The 19,353-nt window shown below is 33.0% G+C and overlaps 1 protein-coding gene across 6 annotated transcripts in view; it reads left to right on the top strand.

Annotated features, from left to right (window-relative positions):
• Window positions 1–19,353, top strand: part of ATG4C (autophagy related 4C cysteine peptidase) — a 112,464-nt gene that overhangs the window by 66,004 nt on the left and 27,107 nt on the right. For 5 of the 6 annotated variants that reach the window (XM_037024350.2, XM_037024351.2, XM_073234060.1 and 2 more), the window contains 4 exons: window positions 4,455–4,688; window positions 6,539–6,869; window positions 8,771–8,850; window positions 14,670–14,806. In XM_037024350.2, the coding sequence (XP_036880245.1) occupies window positions 4,455–4,688; window positions 6,539–6,869; window positions 8,771–8,850; window positions 14,670–14,806 (782 nt within the window). The remainder of the gene's footprint in view (window positions 1–4,454; window positions 4,689–6,538; window positions 6,870–8,770; window positions 8,851–14,669; window positions 14,807–19,353) is intronic. The other variant, XM_037024353.2, reaches the window with a different exon arrangement.

Genomic DNA, 19,353 nt, shown 5'->3' on the forward strand with positions numbered 1-19,353 from the left:
GTTTTAATTTATATCTTTAACTTATTTTAGTTAAGTGATATTGTACCAATTCACATATAGTATAAGAACCTTACAGTATTACAGTTCACTTCCTTCTTCCTGGTCTCTATTCTATTGGTGTCATTTTACTTATTTGTATGTTATACACCCACAATACATTGTTATTATTATTATTATTTTTTGGTAAACAGATTTTCTAAACAAGTATCTTTTAAAGAGATTTAAATTATAAGAAAAAAGTTATATATTTGCTAATGTAGTTATCATTTCTAATATTCTTCACTCCTCTGTGTGATTCCATATTTCTATCTGGTATTCTTTTTTTCTGTCCAAAGACTTCCTTTAACATTTCTTGTAGTGCATGTATGCTTTTGATGTATTCTTTCAGATTTTGTGTCTCAAAAAGTCTCTATTTTGCTTTCTTTTTTGAAAGATATTTTTGGTGGGTATAGATTCTGGGTTGATTTACTCCTCAACCTTTCTACATCTATCCCTCTTCAAGCTCATTCTGAAAAAATTAGTTACCCAAACTTTATAATATTCAGCTTAATGGAACTAAAGTTGAACATATATTGATATGATAATAAAGAGAATGAATATCAAGTTCCCATTAACAGTTAATTTCTCTCAGTATTTCAGTTTGAAGTTAGTTACAAATAAAACTGCCTGGAAATGAAATACGGCACTAAAAATATGTCCAAAATTTCCACTTTAGAGTCATTTAAATTTGTTTGAAATTTGATACAACAGTGCATAAATCTGACACATCCTATGGCTTGTCAAACATATAATTCCTAACCTCCTACCTTGACAAAATTTAATGAAAAGGATAAATTCCTTATCCTCTTAAAATCTTGTCTCCTTTTACTACTTACTCTAAATATTATTGGAAAACTGCTAGTACTACACGAACATTGTTACCCTGTTGACTTTCCACTATACTCCTACCCCTGCTATTTCACTGTAATTGACTTTCCGCTTCAATAATCTTAATTGTATCTATAATGTTTATCTATATCTGCCTTCCCTCCAAATTTCAAGTATGCTAGAAAAGAAATAATTATATTTCTCTTCTGCACCCCTGAATCTTCAAAACTTAGCACAGAATTCAGTCCATAGTAAATATGCAATAAACATTTGTCAGGGGAATGTAAGATAAATGGAAACAAAGGAGGAGGATTTTAACATTTTGTTTTGCTTTGCTTTTGTTTTTATTTAGAAGCAACCATTGATGAAGTGTTCATCAATAGATGAACAGATAAAGAAGGAGTGGTACATATACATAATGGAATATTACTCAGCTATAAAAGAGATAGAAATCCTGCCATTTAAGACAACATGGATAAGCCTAGAGGTTATTATGACAATGGAAATAAACCAGGCAGGGAAAGACAAATACCATATGATTTCGCTTACTTGTGGAATATAAAACAAAACAAAAAAATGAACAAAACAGTAATAGACTCATGGACACTGAGAAGTGGCTGGTGGCTACCATGAGGGAAGGGTTGGGGTGGATGGGTAGGGAAGGTAAAGGGGATAAAGGAGCACAAAAGTCTCAATCATAATATAAGTTGGTTACATGGATGGAAGTACAGCATGGAGAATACAGTCAATGATTCTGTAACATCTTTCTATGTTGACAGTAACTGCAGTAGTAGGGGTGAGGATTTAATAATGTGTGTGACTGTTGAACCACTTTGTTTTACACTTGAAACCAGTATAATATGTATCAACTATGCTTCAAAAAGAAGAATACACTTAAAAAAATAGAAGGTTATTGAAAGTTGTGCAAACAAAAAATAACTATTAAAACTGACTAGGCACATATGAAAGAAAACTAAATGGAACTACTAGAAATGAAAAATACAATAACTGAAAATGGAAATTTGGCTTGGGATGACACAGAGAATCAAACATAGCTCAGGAGACAGTTAAGGAACCAGAAGAAAGAACTAAAGAAATTATTCAGAACACAGTACAGAGAGAGACTAAGTAATAGAATATATGGAAAACCAAAGAATTTCAGAGATGTGAATAAAAAGCTCACAGAAAGTTTTATCAGGATGCAGAAGGGGAGAAGAGGAAGAGTGGGAGCAGCTGTAATTAAAAGCAGCTGAAAATTTTTCAGATTCTAAGATATGAATAAAATGAAATTCACACCAAAGAAAAAGTAATCTTAAAGACAACCAGAGAGAGAGAAAAAAAAGAGAGAACACCTTCTTGTCCTAAAGCAAGCAGTGATTTACGATACAGAACACAAAACGCACTGACCATTTAAGGAGGTAAAAAAGTTAACCAGACAATATTTAAATTAAGAACTATGTTCTTCAAAAAATAACATTGAGTGTTAAAGTAACAGACTGAGAAGATAATTCCTATAGATATATCTAAAAAAGTAATCATATCTAGAATATATAAAGAAAACACAGAAATCAGTAAGAAAAAGACATAATCTAATAAAAGACATATCCAAATGGAAAAATATATATGAAAATATGCTGAATTTTCATTAGCTATCAGAGAAATGCCAATTAAAATAAAAATATGGCTCTAATAAAATGGAAAAAAAATGAGTATTGGTGAGTTAAGAGGAAGCAGAATTCTCACACATACCTGGCAGTAATACAAATTGGCCCAACTATTTTAAGGACTGAATATATGAATACTCTATGACCCAACAATTATGTTCCCTAGCATACATACTGAACAAAAATCCAGATACACATTAGTCCACCAAAGCACTAGAATAGTCACAGCCAGGGCCTTAACAATTGCCCCAAATTTAAAACTATCCTAATACCCACCAAAAATAAAATGGATAAATTGTGGCATAGTCATACAAAGCAACACTCACAAGAATACAAAAATATCCAGCACCCAACAAGGTAAATAACAAAATGTCTGGCAGTCAATTAAGGCAACTAATCAATGCTTAGTAATAAGCATGCAAAGAGGCAGGAAAACACAAGCCAAAATAATACTCAATTAAACACAACTGAACCAGACTGACACAAATGCTCAAATTAGCAAACAAGGGTGTTAAAATGTTTATTACAACTATAGTACATATGCTCAAAAAGGTAAGAAACAAGGAGCAGTTTTTTAAAAGAAATGGAGCTCCTAGATATATAAACTACAACATTCAAGATGAAAAATATACTGACTGGAATCTACAGAAGATTAGACGTTGCTGTGGAAAAGACTGTAAGACTGGCAAATTTGAGGACATAGCAATAGGAACTATCCAAAATAAAACATAGAAAGGAAAAAGTTTAAAAATAAGAATAAAAGAGCATCAGTGAACTGTGCACAATTTCATCCATGTAACATATGTGTAATTGGAGACTCAGAAGGAGAGAAAAGAGAGGGGGTGGACAGAAAAATATTTGAAGACAAAATGTCTGAGACAATTCAAATTTAATGAAATCTATGAACCAACAGGTCCAAGAAGCTCAACAAAACCCAGGCACAAGAAACATGAAGAAAACTACACCAATGCATATCATAACTATATTGTTCCACACTAATGATAAAGAAAAAAATCTTAAAAGCAGTCAAGAAAAAGATGACATATTATATACAGAGATAATGACATAAAATTTCTCACTGAAGCAAAACCAGCTAGAAGTTGGTGGGACAGCATCCATTCACCCAAACCAACCAACATTTATTAGGATCTACCTGTGTAGGCACTGTGCTGCATGAGATTGTAATTATGAACAAGACTTTCTCTCTGGGAGTAGTCAAGGAATGTTAGTTCATTTGAGCACTCATAAGTGCTGAACACTGAGTGTTTTGTAAATTATTTGGCAAACAGTGACCACAGTTTTCATATAGAAATTGTGTTAGAGATAATCAAATTTGGAAAAACCTTTAAAAATGATATATGTGAGTAGCAACAATTTATTAAGATTATATTTCACCATGAAGGGATAATTACCTATTTAAGAATTTTATATCTTCACTCTAAGCTTATTAGGTTTGTTTTTGTAATTTGGGTATAAATATTCATGATAGCAAATACAATGTGCACAGTTTATTTGATTTTAAGAACTAGTTTATGTGTTATATTCATTTTCATATATTGACAAATTGTGATATTTTCTTTGCAAATCTCATTTCAGAGAATACTAATATCTATATCCTGAGCCGAATGAGGCAAAGGAAGTATTTATCTTATCCCCTTATAAGAGTTTATTATATTTGGAATATAGGATATTATTATTAATAACAGTATTACTGATAATACCATATATTAGTGTTATCATGTACAAAACATTTCAGCATTCATTCTGTTTGAGTTTCACAGTAGCCTGATTAGGCAGAGTAAATTTATCTTCCTTTAAATTGAAAAAAATCCTCCATATTTTAGGGACAGTAGTGGCAGTATAATACATTATTGACATTTCTTTGCATATATTTAGATTACAGTTTATATTTTTGTTTTGTAGATGAAAATAAACTGTTACCTGCAAGATCAGGGTGTACAATAGAAGATCATGTAATTGCGGGAAATGTAGAAGAATTTCGTAAAGATTTCATTTCAAGAATATGGCTGACCTACAGGGAAGGATTTCCTCAAATAGAAGGCTCAGCTTTGACAACAGACTGTGGTTGGGGCTGTACATTAAGAACTGGCCAGATGCTATTGGCTCAAGGACTGATACTATACTTTCTTGGTAGAGGTAAATCAAGTCTGTTTTTCATGTGTTTGTTTTTAATTGAAAGTCCAGCTTGCAAACTGCACATAATTCCAAGGTTAAATTCTTTACTCCTTCACATCTTCTAAAGTCATAAGAAATCCAGCATATTATATCTTTATTGAACTGGGCCAGTTACAACTTACATGTAAATTTTCATCATGATTCCCCTTTAAAAAATAAAAGTTAAAGGTACCTTGTATTCTTGACTACCACTATGAGTTAAGTTAGTTCAATTTTTAGTAGGCTTTGGATTTTTGTTGTTGTTATTTAGTTGTTTTTTATTGAACTCTGTTTTATATCCAGTTCAATTGCCTGGGCAGGTCAGTTGAGCAGTGACTAAGCAGATAGTTAATATTTTACATTATTTAAATCTTAAGACATTTTACACTGGTTTCTCTCTGCATATCAGTAATGCTTTAAAATTGTTTTTATCTTTATAAGTATCATTGATGCTTAACATATATATCTAATTGTTTTCTGTTGTGTACCTTTCTAACCATTTCTATTAGTCCAGTTTTTATAATATGTACATTTGTAGGGGGATTTTAGTTTGCCATTTTAGGCCATCATATCTGTTTATTACCGAGTATTATAATAGTTTTTAAAGTGTTAGACAATATCCCTGCAATATAGTGTAATAATATTCAGTAACTTTTCTTTAGAGATTATTGATGAGATCATTTATAGAGAATGTTTCTTCAAGAGTGGTGTGGATAATGCAAGGAAAAAGAATTAAAAATTTTTCTGGGATTATTTATTTATAGTCCTGTGCAATCCTGGGCAAGGATTGGAATATTTTTCACAGTCCTGACTAGGTCTCTGAAGGTGTGACTCATTTTGTTAACTTAAAATTATATATATATATATGTTTAGGGACTGTCTTGTTATTAAAATCAGTGAAGTAGTGGATATAGTTGATTTTTTTGGGATCTTTGATCATTAAAGGGGCTTCATGTATTAGCTTTCCATTTACTAGAGAATTGATATTACTTTATAAACAATGATTAAATTATTCTGAAAGGACTATATGAGAAAAACATATTTGAAAAGAATTTTAAGATTTACATGGTTAGACTTCTATTATAACACATAACCAAAACAAAATCTATTTATAAAGTTATTCTCTAATAAATACTATGAATGTTAGTGAATATGTTTATTGTGCCTCTGCATAGTCAAGACTGAATATGTGACAAACAGTACTGGTAATGGAATACAGAAGTCTTTATTCCATCCCAGCACTGTCAAAGAAAAGAAAAAAAAAGAAAGAAAAACATAATCTAGAATTGTCCATTTGTAACTGATTTACTATTTTTTCTCTTTTTGTCTTTCATTTTGGTATTTTTTTCCTGATTATATGTAAAGTATTCTCATTTTAGAAATTTTAGAAACTACAGAAAAGTCCAGAGAGTAATATTACTACTCAAAAGTAAATATCATTGATGTATTGATGTACTTCTGATCGTGTGTTTTTTTTAAGCAGTGTTATTGAGATACAGTCTACATACCATAAGTTCACTCATTTGAAGCGAACAATTCAGTGGTTTTTAGTATATTTACGGAACTCTGCAGCCATCACCATAATCTAATTTTAGGACATTTTCATCACCCTCAAAAGAAACCTCATAGCTATAGTATTCATTCCCAATATCCCTTCTCATTCTATGTACACATTAGTCTACTTTCTGTGTCTATAAATTTTTTTATTTCTGAGTTCACCATTTTAGTTCAGTAACCCATATGACTTTAAATGCTGCATACTCATTTTAGTAGAAGTGTTAAAAGTCTAACTATTTGAAAGATCTGAACACCTTGCTTTGCAACTACTATAGCTTGGACCTGGCCTGATGCTTTGAACATTGAAAATTCGGACTCTGAATCATGGACTTCCAACACTGTAAAAAAATTTACTGCATCATTTGAAGCATCACTTTCAGGAGAAAGAGAACTCAAAATCTCAACAATTTCTCAGAAGGAAACAGTCGGGAGATACTCTGATGATCATGAAGTGAGAAATGAAATTTATCACAGGAAAATCATCTCTTGGTTTGGTGATTCCCCCTCGGCTCTCTTTGGTTTACATCAACTAATAGAATATGGAAAGACGTCTGGGAAAAAAGCTGGAGATTGGTATGGACCAGCTGTGGTTGCTCACATATTAAGGTAAAATTGTTTTAAAATCTTTCACCTTATGGCAGAGGTCATCAGGCTTATATACATATTTTTGCAGTGCACATACATGTAATTGAAACTAACTGAATGAGAATATTCTTAAAGGAGCTTTCATTTGCTAATAGGGAAAAAATAAGACATACTGTGACTGTAGTTACATTTAATTTATCTACTGACAAATATTTCTTCTTTTGTTTGTAGGTATAGATATTCAAGATCTCTCTCCAACCAGGTTTTCATTAGACCACCTTATTGAAATGTTCTAAAAACTAACAACTCTTCAACCTTGGAACATGCATAACATTATAGTTTTTTTTTTTGCTAGTGTAACCTGGGGGCTGTAACGTACTGATAGTGTAATGAAATGTCAAGAGCTAAAATTGATGTTTTCAGCATTTCTTTGCACACATCAAATTCTGTGAATTGTAAATGTATGGGACTATTAATATTATAATTATATCATAGTAAAAGTAAAGGGTCTGTGACATTCAGGGTAGTTAGAAAAAAAGTCAAAAGTCAGATTTCACTATGCCTCACCTTTTTGTGTGCCATGTATTTGGATATTACTTAAGTTTTTAAAAATGTTGTCTTATTTGTTGTGTGTCCCATATTATATACCAAATATTTAATACATCATCCAAGTATAGTATATTATAGTAAATTTGTATATATATTGAAGTTATTACAAAATATTTTGCATATTAAATTTATTAAGAATCGTATATATTGAAGTTACTACAAAATATTTTGCATATTAACAGGCTTTTATATTTTATAGACAAGATGCTTACATTTGAAAAGTATTTGCCTAATGTTATCAAATGGATTGTTAATAATAATATCAAGTCCAGCTTATATGATATTTATAAAATTATAATCACAAAAGGCTAGTTTCTTTTCTTCAAAATGTTATGTTCTATACTCCAGGGATCAGAGCACAATGTTTTATAAAAGGACTGATAGTAAATATTTTAGGCTTTGTAGGCCATGTAAGGCTCTGTTATCCATTTTTCTTTTCTTTTTTGGTTTTACAACCCTAGAAAGCTATAAAAACCATTCTTAGCCTGTAGGCTGTACAAAAACAGGGCAGAGGTCATATTTGGTCTATGGGTTATAGTTTGCTGATCCTTCTTCTATATTAACACATACAAACATGCATAATAAGATATGTTAAGTTAAAAAATTATAAAGATATAGTTAAGTAAAAATATTGATATTTTTCTAATTTGTATTATACAATTTGTATATCAGTAGTTTGCATAATTTCCTTTTACAGATTGTTGTGATGTTTTTCATATCATGTGTACCATTGAGAACATTACACTCACTTAGAAGTGTTTTTCAATTTGCAGTTTTACTTATGCAGTTCTAAGACTTTAGATTAGAAAATCCATTTGTTCAGGTTATATAGGTTTTTGAATGAAGGAAAATAGGTCATGCTATTGTTTAAATAAATGAAAAGAAGTGTGAAAGTTTCATATGTACCAGAGGACAATAATACAGTAATTCACTGCTAGTTAGTAATGTAAGTTAATATGAAGCAAACCTTGAAGCATATTGTTATACCACTGGTTGGAAAACATTCAATATAGCCAGGTGAGTGAGTGAGAGAAATCCTTTTTTTGGGGGGTGGGATTTACAGCTTTATACCCTAGAATTTTTCACATATTTTGTAGCTTATATTTTAATGTTCTTTGAGTAATTTAGTGTAGCATTCTAGTTGGAAGAAATTGACCTGAGTTTTGATTCCATTCAAGTAGTTTTGAAAAGATTATAGGTTAAAGAGGAAAGTTAAGAAAATGATGACTTTCTTTCCCCTTAAGCTAAATCTTTAGTTATTAACTGGAAATGTTAGTTAGGATTTTAAAGGATGATGCTTGTTATTTTCTTAGAAAAGCAGTTGAAGAAGCAAGACACCCTGATTTACAAGGAATAACTATTTATGTGGCGCAAGATTGTACAGGTGAGGAAAGTATGTAATTCTAATTTTTATCTGTTTATTTGGTCAGACTTTAAAAAATTTAGATATAATTAACATGTAACACTATTAGTTTCAGGTGTACAACATAATATTTGATATTTGTATATATTGAAAAATAGTCACAATAAGTCTAGTTAACATCTGTCACCATACATACTTAAAAAAACTTTTTCATTACATTTTCTATATCCATTCATACATCACTGGACACTTAAATTTCTTCCATATATTGGCTATTGTAAGTAATGCTGCAGTGAACATGGGGGTGCATATATCTTTTTGAGTTAGTGTTTTTGTTTTCTTCAGGTAAATATCCAGAAATGGAATTGCTGGATCATTTAGTAGTTCTATTTTTAATTTTATATGGAACATCCATACTGTTTTCCATAGTGGCTGTACCAATTTACATTCCTACCCACAGTAACTGTTCCCTTTTCTCCACATCCTTGCTAACACTTGTTATTTTTTTGTCTTTTTGTTATAGCTATTCTAAAAGTGTGAGGTGGTGTCTCATTGTGGTTTTGATTTGCATTTCCTTGATGATTAGTGATGTTGAGCATCTTTTCATGTGTCTGTTTTCCAGCTTTGGAAAATGTCTTCTTTGGAAAAATGTGTATTCATATCTTTTGCCCAATTTTAAATAGGATTTTGTTGTTGTTACTGCATTATATGAGTTTTTTATATATTTTGAATACCAATCTCTTATGAGACACATGATTTGCAAGTATTTTCTTCTTTTTGGTAGGGTGCCTTTTTATTTTGTTGGTGATTTACTTTGCTGTGTGGAAGCTTTTTAGTTTGATGTATTCCCACTTGTTTATTTTTGCTTTTGTTGATTTGCTTTTGGTTTCAAGTCCAAAAAAATCATCTCCGAGACCAATGTCAAGAAGCTTGCCACCTGTGTTCTCTTTTAGAAGTTTTATGGTTTCAGGTCTTATGTTCAAATCTTTGATCGATTTTGAGTTAATTTTTTTTGTGTATGGTGTGAGATAGTCCAATTTTATTCTTTTACATATGATTGTCTATAGTTTTCCCAGCCCCATTTATGTTCGTACTTTTCATATGTATTTAGTTTTTCCTAATTATTCTGTGAATGATTATGGAGGTAGGGACTATGTCTTACACATTTTTGTTCCTACTTCGCACCTTACATGTAGTAGGCACTTGTTAAATATTTCTTGATTGAATATACACTAAGAATTATTAGTTCAAATATTAAAATAAGTTCTTAAGAAAAATTTCAGTTGGGTAGGGGGATGGGGAGATGGGTGAGATGGGTGAAGGGGATAAAGAGGAATAAACCTCAAATTACAATGTCACAGGAATGGAAATACAGCACAGAGCATAAAACTGATAATATTATAATACCTTGGTATAGTAATAGGGATTAACTACAATTACTGTGGTAAGTATATTATTACCAGTTTACTATGGTGTACAACTGAAACCAATATTCTGTATCAACTATATTCTAATAGAAAAAGTTCAAATAAAAAAAGAGATTCTTGGTTCAGTAGAACAAGCTACTTGGAAAAAAATAAAAAACATTCCAATATTTAAATGACAACTTGGGAAAACTTAACGTAAGTATATACTTGGGCTGCATGTCTGCCAGATACTATCTCATTGGTGGATGTGTTTCAAGGAAGGAAAATTCTCAGCTTTATATGTTTCTCACTAGTACTTCAGCAAATCATCTGATAAAGATTCAACTGTTGTGCAGAATTTTGCTTTGTTTTATTGTTTCAGGTCTTCTGTTGAATGACTAGTATCTATAGTGATTTTGAAACTTAATTGGGGATAAAGACATTGAGTTCCTAATAAAATAAAGTGCTTTCAAAATAATGCAACTTATGTGATTAAATTTACTTCTTACAGAAATTCTGTTAACAGGATAAAATATGTTAATGTTTTGGGAAAATTAAGTATCTTTTCAATCATGTTTTATATAAGGGTATTTACAAAATACTTGAGGTTATCCTTCCCTAACTGAGTAGTGTTCCTAGTTTGGAAATAATGGTTACCAAATATACATACATTTTGTTTGGCTTTTGTTAAGGTTAATTAGTTTTTAAGAAAGACTAATAGCCATGATTACAGCCATATGAACATGAAAATTGTACATCTTCAGATGAGTGTGTGAGTTTTACAGGTTCTATCTATGTTTCTCAAATAGGAAGTCTTGCAAATAAAATTTGCTGTGTTAAGAGTTCTAATTAAGCCAAAGGATGTACTTAAACAATTAGTCTTTAAATAAATTTATGAATTTGCCTTTTGTGCTTTTATTGATTATCAGTCAGCTTTGGTCTTTAAGTGTTACATGTTGTTAGTTAACATAAAGTTAGTCATTATAAATGGTTTGTGTAATTTAATGTAGATCTTTTATTTAACATTGACATTAAGAATCCTTAAGGGAGAGTTGATATTAATATAGTATATTTCGGTACATTGTAGGGTCAGGAGTTATGTGAAGCCAGATTTTATTAATTTCTGTCCATCTGCACTCATTAGTGTTTTTGAAGGCTCACTTTCCATTCATTTTCTTATCCTCTCATTCTACATTCTATTCCTTTATAATTTCATCTGTTTTCCATGGCTTTAAATAGTTAGGACTATGCACTATACAACTAGGATTTTTAGGGCTACATTTCTAGTGCTACTTACACTAAGTGAGATAATTTGTATTTTCTCCTTCCCTTCAGGTATTTCCACTTACATGTCCACAAACACTTCAAATACAGCATAGTTAAAACTAAATTTATCATTTCCCTTTACCTTCCCCTTTCTTGCTATTTTCTCTTCACTAATAGTATCATGTCCAAATGTCCATATAGTCATTCTTGACTCTTTTGTTATTTCTTATATCTAGCCAGTCAACCAAAGCTTAACAATTATACTTTTAAAAAGCCCCTGAATTCTGTTCTCTCTTCTCTAGTCTCATTGATTTAGATCAGACATTTATCTCTAACTGGACTTTAACTTGACTTTCCTATCTTTTCTCTTTTTGATCCACTTGATCAAAAGAAATTGATCATGCTCCTTAATTTAAAAATCTGTGACTGTTTAGTAACTCTAGTCTCAAATTTTATTAGCATGTAAAGCATATAAAGTAGTTTACAGTTTGATCTGTCCCACATTTCCAGCATCTGCTCCCAATACTATCTTCCATGCTGATACACCAAAGTACTGTCAACCCTCAGACCATTCCTTGGACATATATTAAATTTTTACCATACCATATATTGTTGCCTTTGCTTAGAATGTCCTTTATCATTAAAATGCTGCTTGTTAACTTTTACTCATTCTTTAAGAACATGCTCAAAGGTTACACCTTTTGTGAAGCCTTTCCCAACTCCCATTAGGCAGAATTAGCTTATTTTTCTGTGCTCTGTAATATTTTAGAAATACCTCTATTAAATATTAGACTTATAATTCACTTGTATCACCTTGTGATTATCTGTTATCTCCTCGTAGATCAATGATTGTTAAGGTAGCAGGTGGAGGGGGAAGCTATGAATCACTGTTATGAAATTAAGACTATTCCATAGCCTTTACCTATATTGGAAATGGAGGAAAAACACCAGAATGATTGAGCCAGATCCTTTGAAATCATTTGCATTTATAACCCCCCAGGACAGAAAACTTAAGTAAATATCAAGCCCTCTATAAATGTTGTTGAATGAAGGTGAAGAGTAAGAGGCATTTGAAAAGAAGAAATTGTATATGCCAGTGGTAACATTATTATTTTGTCTTACTTGTGGTAGTATTTGTCTCTGAAGGGAAAGCTCCTTTGATTGGAGTGTGTGATAGTTGAGAAAAGTCAAAGATAAGGGTTGGACATGTGTGCACTGCCTCAGAAAAATGAGAGAATTTAAATGTTTATAATTGTAAGCCACTACTGAGTGATTTGGAAAAAGTAAAATGATAGAACTGAAACATGAAAAGAACTATTGTATTTTGTAGCTTTGGTTTAGACAGAGAGATAGGGAAACTGGTGAACAGAAGAATTGATAGCTCATAATCTAAATTTGGAATTTAAAGGGAAGAGCTGGGGCACAAGTGGCAGAATTTGTTCGTCAGCTAACTGTGGCAAAACAGAAGAGTTTGATTAAACTGACAGGGAGTGTGGGTGTAAAGTAAGTTTCAAATAAAATTTTCTTGTTGAACAAAAATAAAGTTTGTCTATATCTGTTTCTACAAAATCCTCACATTTTCTCTTGAACTATTCCACTTAGGCTTTCACATCCATCACTTGAAGAAAACTGCTCATAACACTTCAGTGTTGCTAAATCCAGTGATCACTGATGAGTCTTTACATTGCACTCTGTCAGCATCATTTGACTCAGTGGACCACTTCCTCCTCCTCATAGCATTTTGTTTACTTATTAATTTTCAAAACACTGCTCTTCAAGTTTCCCTTATACCTTCTTCTCCACTCCTTCAGTCTCCTTTGCTGGTTTTTCCTTATCTTCCTGATTTCTAAAATTGATGTGTTGTGTTCACCTTTGCACCTCATCTTTTTTTCTGTGTACAAGGATTTGAATTCACCCAGTCTTATTGCTTTACAGTATCATCTGTATGCTGTCAACACCCAAATTTATAGGTCTATCCCAGATTTCCCCTCAAATCCAGGCTTTTATATACTTAACTGCCTACTCATCTTCTGTGCTTTCATGTCTAACAGATATCTCAAGCTTAGTATGTCAACTAAATTTCCAATTCTCCCTCTTATATTTTCTCCTTCTGCAGTTTATTGTCTTTGTAAATGACAGCTCTCTTGTTCTCTTTTCTTAAACTAGAATCATTCAAGTCACCTATGACTCCTTTTTTTCTCTCACATTTTACATGTACTTTATTATTGAATTCTTTTATCTTCAAACTGATCACTTTCACCACATCCACATGACCATCTCATGACCATTCTCTGTCGTCACATTACTGCTTTTGTTCAAGCTACCGTCCTCCCTTGCTGGATTACCACAGTGACTTTCTAACTGTTCTCTGTGCTTTAGACCTTACGCCCTACAGCTTATCAACGCTGGAACCAGACTGCTAAAGTATAAGTCAGGTCGGGATGTTGCTTTCTTTAAAAGCTTTTCAGTGGCTTCCCATGTCACTCAAAGTAAAAACTGAAGTCTTTACAATGGCATTGAAGAGTTCACACCATCTGTCTTCATTCACCCCTAATGTGTAACTTTATCTCCTAACAGCATTTCTTACTATTGTTCCCTTGCTCACTTCTCACCAGAGGCAATGGGCCTCTTGTTCCTGGAACATGCTCGTCATGCTTTTGTCTTAAGGCATTTGCTGATCTTTCTACCTGGAATGCTCTTTCATCAGACACCTGTATTTCTTGATTTCTTACTTTAAATCTTGACTTAAATGTTGGTTTTCATAAGGCCTTCCCTACCCTCTTATTTTAAATTGCCTCACCCCTCAGCATTTCTTTCTCCCTTTGTTTTTCTTCAAAGCACCTGTCGCCATTTGACATAATATATTTTACTTCTATGTTGTCTATTTCCTCATATTAGAGTGTATACTCTATGAGGGCAGGGATTTTTCTCTGTTTTGCTCACTCCCTGAAGCCTCTTTGCTGTATAGTAGTAGCTACTCAATAAATATCTGTTGAAAGCCTGAATGCAGTAGGTACTTTTAAACTTGAAACCTTGATAATGATATCAGAGATCAGATGACTGTCTAGTACAGGGGTAAATGTGCATTAGGCCAATTCAGCCAATGTGCATAGGCTAAAAATGCTTCTGAAAATCATTTTTGTAAAATTTAATACGTATTCATTATGTTTTTCTCAGTTTACAGTTCTGATGTAATTGATAAACAGTGTGCTTCCATGGCCTCTGATAATACAGATAACAAAGCTGTTATTATTCTAATTCCTGTTAGACTTGGTGGAGAAAGAACCAACATGGACTACTTAGATTTTGTAAAGGTATGAAATAAGAACTAATTTTTTTTTTAAGGCAGCCCTTGCTAATATGAAAAACATAGAATGTTTGCAGTTTTTTTTGTATTAAATGGGTAGTTATGATTTTACAGTTGTAGATTGTAAAGCTTGATATTAGAGATTTTAAATTTCATATTACAAGATCAGATGTGATTTGAAGTGTACAGTGTTCTATGACAAAAGCCTTTAATCTTTGTAGCTAATCAAAGAGACACAAATGCAGCAATGATCATAATGTGTAGTATGTCTACAATTCTCTATCCTTATTCATGATTTTTAAAAGTATGTACCTTTGCTAATTCATAAAACCCACATCAAACTATATCGAGGTAATTACTGAAACAAACTGTGTGTTCTATTACTGCTGCATTATCTCCTAATTTGTTTCCTGTGCCACAATAAGGTCAGTAAATAGAATGGTTATTTATATAGACAGCAATGCTGAAGATTGTGTTGGGGGAGGTTCCAACTTTGTTTTCTTCATGTTAACCAGTTAAAAATCTGTTCTATTTCAGTATACATAATTCTTTTTTCCAAAAGAAGATGTCTAATTATGTTTTCTTGTTTTGGGCACCAACATATTCAGTTGTCATAAAACTTTAACTTTTGAAATACTTAATTTCTGGTTAATGTTGTAGTATTTATATTATTTTCACAGTTTTAATAAAATTCCTCATATTTTAAAGGCTAGAGATGTAGTTTCTCTTTGATTGCAGTGTTACAGCATCTAGTAATCTTGAAATAAAGTCTGGATTTATATTTTATGACTTAGGTGAAGCCTCATGAACCCTATATATTTAGGTGACACATCTATTCTAACTCTAGATTATGCTGATTGTAAAAATCTAGAAAAGTTTTCAATATGTGGTATATGGAAGTCTACTAGCTGGTATATTGGCTTTTCCTAGTAGTTACTAAAATTTTGCAGGCATACTTGTTACTGATAATACCAATACTATAATATTGATAATGTGTGAATCCCCTAAATAAAACTGGGGTTTTTGATTTCTAACATGTGGGCTCTTTAGTAGAATTATTGTTGGAATGTGAGAAGTTAGGAACCATTTCATCTAGAGAATCCATTGGGGTTTTGGGACTTCTAGCATGTTGTCATGTCTCAGTAAGTAGTAACCAAATTGGAACTGGATTTCCTCTACTTTCTGTACTATGATGAAAAGGTGAGAAATCTTGGGCAATCATGGAACTGACTCTTTGGCCAAACCCCCATTCCTGGTGGAATGGACTGCAGATGGCTTTGAGGCATGTTTTACCTGGCCTAGGGCTTTGCTATTTGGTGGTATTGATAGTATTTATTAAGTGGCAGGACAGCCTACTTCTCTTGAATTAGTCATTGGAGCCTGATTCATAGTGAAATGAACCATGGTTAGCTGTTAAAGTGATCCTCAATACCTAATATATTGGAGGTGCTCAAATATTTAACTCTCATATTTTGTATAACATTTTCAAGACTTTCATACTTGCTCTCACAATAACTAGATACAGGATTATCTTTATAAAACAGAAAAGGAAAAGAGGTTAAGTGGTATGTTCAAGTTCAAATAGGAAACTGGTAACAGAGACCAGAACTTTTATCATTTTTCATGTTTTTCCCTAAAATATAGACTTTTCAACATGCAACATTTCTTTGAGTTTCTAATTTAATTTACATTATAGTCCACTAAATGAGAGAGCAGTGACTATTCAGACATTTTAGTTTTTCAGTAATCAGGTAAAAAATGGCTGAAATGGATGAGTGAAGTAGTTAGAAAGAGGAATTACATCTCTGGCCTTGAAAAAAATGAGGAATTTTATTAAAACTGAAAATAGTATAAATACTACAACATTTATTTGCCCCATCTTCCTCCTTCTCCTCCATCTTTGTCAACTGTTGTATGTTTTCCTGCCAAACCATTGTGCACACATTATACTCACTAAAATTCACCACTCAGTTCTGTTTTTCAATTTTATTAATCAAGGTAATTCCGCAGTATTTCAGAGATGGTACCATCTATTGCTACATTCTGTAAGGAGACAGAAGTTTGGTGTGGTGCTTTATAAGCCCTTAGTACAGGAAGCTTATTTATTTATTTATATTTTTTTCAAAGGATCTGGAATGAGGAAAATCTAATATGGTCTCTTCAGCAAGACAAATTAGGACTTTCCTTTTTGACTGATTACTGAAATCTTATTTATTGCTTCATGGTTACAGCTCAATAAATTCTCACCACTAGATAACTGTGAAGAAGCTTTTTTAGGAACTGAAAAATTTTCACAAGTTTTCAAAGATACGACTTCTTATATGTAATGGCATTCTAGCTCTTAATCTGCTCCTAAATGTTTATTGCTAAATCTGCTCTAGTCTGTTGCAAAGGAAATACAGTCAAGAACCAAGTCTTTCTTCCATCATTTGGAATCATTCCTTTCCTGGGGAGAGTCCGTGATGACTCCTGCTATATATATTCTCTTCTTTTCCATCTCTGGAGGGCTTAGAGCTTTAACTTCTTCATGGGTCCCTCTGTCAGAAACATTGTGTATCAGCTGATCAGATTGCCTCAAGCTAAATTAAGGCCCTTTCTAATTGTGTGAAGGATTTTTTGTTTGGGGAAAAGCTGTTGAATAATAGAAGTCTATTTTGTCTGATACTAGTACTGCAACACCTGCTTTTTTGTCCCTGTTGTTTGCATGAAATATCTTTTTCCATCCCTTGACTTTTAGTCTGTGCTTGTGTTTGGGTTTGAGGTGAGTCTCTTGTAAGCAGCATATGGATGGGTCTTGCTTTTTTATTCATTCTATTATTCTGTGTTTTTTGATTGGTGCATTCAGTCCATTTACATTTAGGATGATTATTGAGAAATATGTACTTATTGCCATTGCAGGCTTTAGGTTCGTGGCTATGAAGGTTCAAGGGTAGCTTCTTTACTATTTAACTGTCTGACTTAACTCGCTTATTAAACTATTATAAACACAGTCTGATGATTCTTTATTTCTCTCCCTTCTTATTCCTCCTCCTCCATTCTTTATATGTTAGGTGTTTTATTCTGTACTCTTGTGTTTCCTTTGGCTGCTTTGTGAGTAGTTGATTTTATTTTTTGCCTTTAGTTAGTATTTGGTTGGTCTGCTTTCTTTGCTGTGATTTTATTTTCTCTGGTGACATCTATTTAACCTTAGGAGTGCTCCCATCTAGAGCAGTCCCTTTAAAGTATCCTGTAGAGGTGGTTTATGGGAGGCAAATTCCCTCAACGTTTGCTTGTCTGGGAATTGTTTAGTCCCTCCTTCATATTTAAATGATGATCGTGCTAGATACAGTATTCTTGGTTCTAGCCCCTTCTGTTTCATTCCATTAAATATATCATGCCATTCTCTTCTGGTCTCTAAGGTTTCTGTTGAGAAGTCTGATGATAGCCTGATGGGTTTTCCTTTGTAGGTGACCTTTTTTCTCTCTCTAGCTGCCTTTAAGACTCTGTCCTTGTCCTTGATCTTTGCCATTTTAATTATTATGTGTCTTGGTGTTGTCCTCCTTGGGTCCCTTTTGTTGGGAGTTCTGTGTACTTCCGTGGTCTGAGCAATTATTTCCCCAGCAGTTTGGTGAAGTTCTCAGCAATTATTTCTTCAGATACACTTTCTATCCCTTTTTCTCTCTTTTCTTCTTCTGTTACCCCTATAATGCAGATATTGTTCATTTTGGATTGATCATACAGTTCTCTTAATATTGTTTCATTCCTGGAGATCCTTTTATCTCTCTCTGTGTCAGCTTCTATGTGTTCTTGTTCTCTGGTTTCTATTCCATTAATGGCCTCTTGCATCTCATCCATTCTGCTTTTAAATTCTTCCAGAGATTGTTTTATTTTTGTAGTCTCCCTCCTTAGCTCTTGCATATTTCTCTGCAAGTCCATCAACATGGTTATGACCTTTATTTTGAATTCTTTTTCAGGAAGATTGGTTAGGTCTATCTCTCCAAGCTCCTTCTCAGAGGTTGTCTCCGTGATTTTGGTCTGGATTAAATTCTTCTGCCTTTTCATGGTGATAGGGTTAGTTGTGGGGAGCTGGCGTGTGTGTCGGCTGAGAGAATGTCCCTTCTTGCTAGTTTATGGCCTTCCTTTCCTGGGAGAACAGCGACCCCTTGTGGCTTGTGCTGGGCAGCTGCGTGCAGACGGCATCTCTGATTCTTGCCCAGCCACTGTGGAAGAAGCTCTGCCTGGCTGCTGTGGGCGTGGCTGGCCTCAGGCTGCTGCTCTGCCATGGCGCATCCGCCTCGGAGGTGGAATCGGGAGGTGTTTATCGCTGCGAGGGGCCTCAGAGCTGCGCTGCCGCCAAGGGGGTTAGGGTGCCCTGAATTCCCTGGGATTCTCAGCTGCTGGGCTGAATGTGCCAGGGTGCTTCCGTCCAGCTGTGAGAAATTTTTATCTTATAATACGTATTTTCTGCGAGTGTGGTTTTTACAATGACTGCCTACTACTTTTAAGAAAATAATTAAGCCTTGCAAAAACTGTGATTTGATTATTGTTAAAGGAGAAAAAGCATTTGTTTATATA

This window comes from Manis javanica, chromosome 4, assembly GCF_040802235.1.
Source record: "Manis javanica isolate MJ-LG chromosome 4, MJ_LKY, whole genome shotgun sequence".
Lineage (NCBI taxonomy): Eukaryota > Metazoa > Chordata > Mammalia > Pholidota > Manidae > Manis > Manis javanica.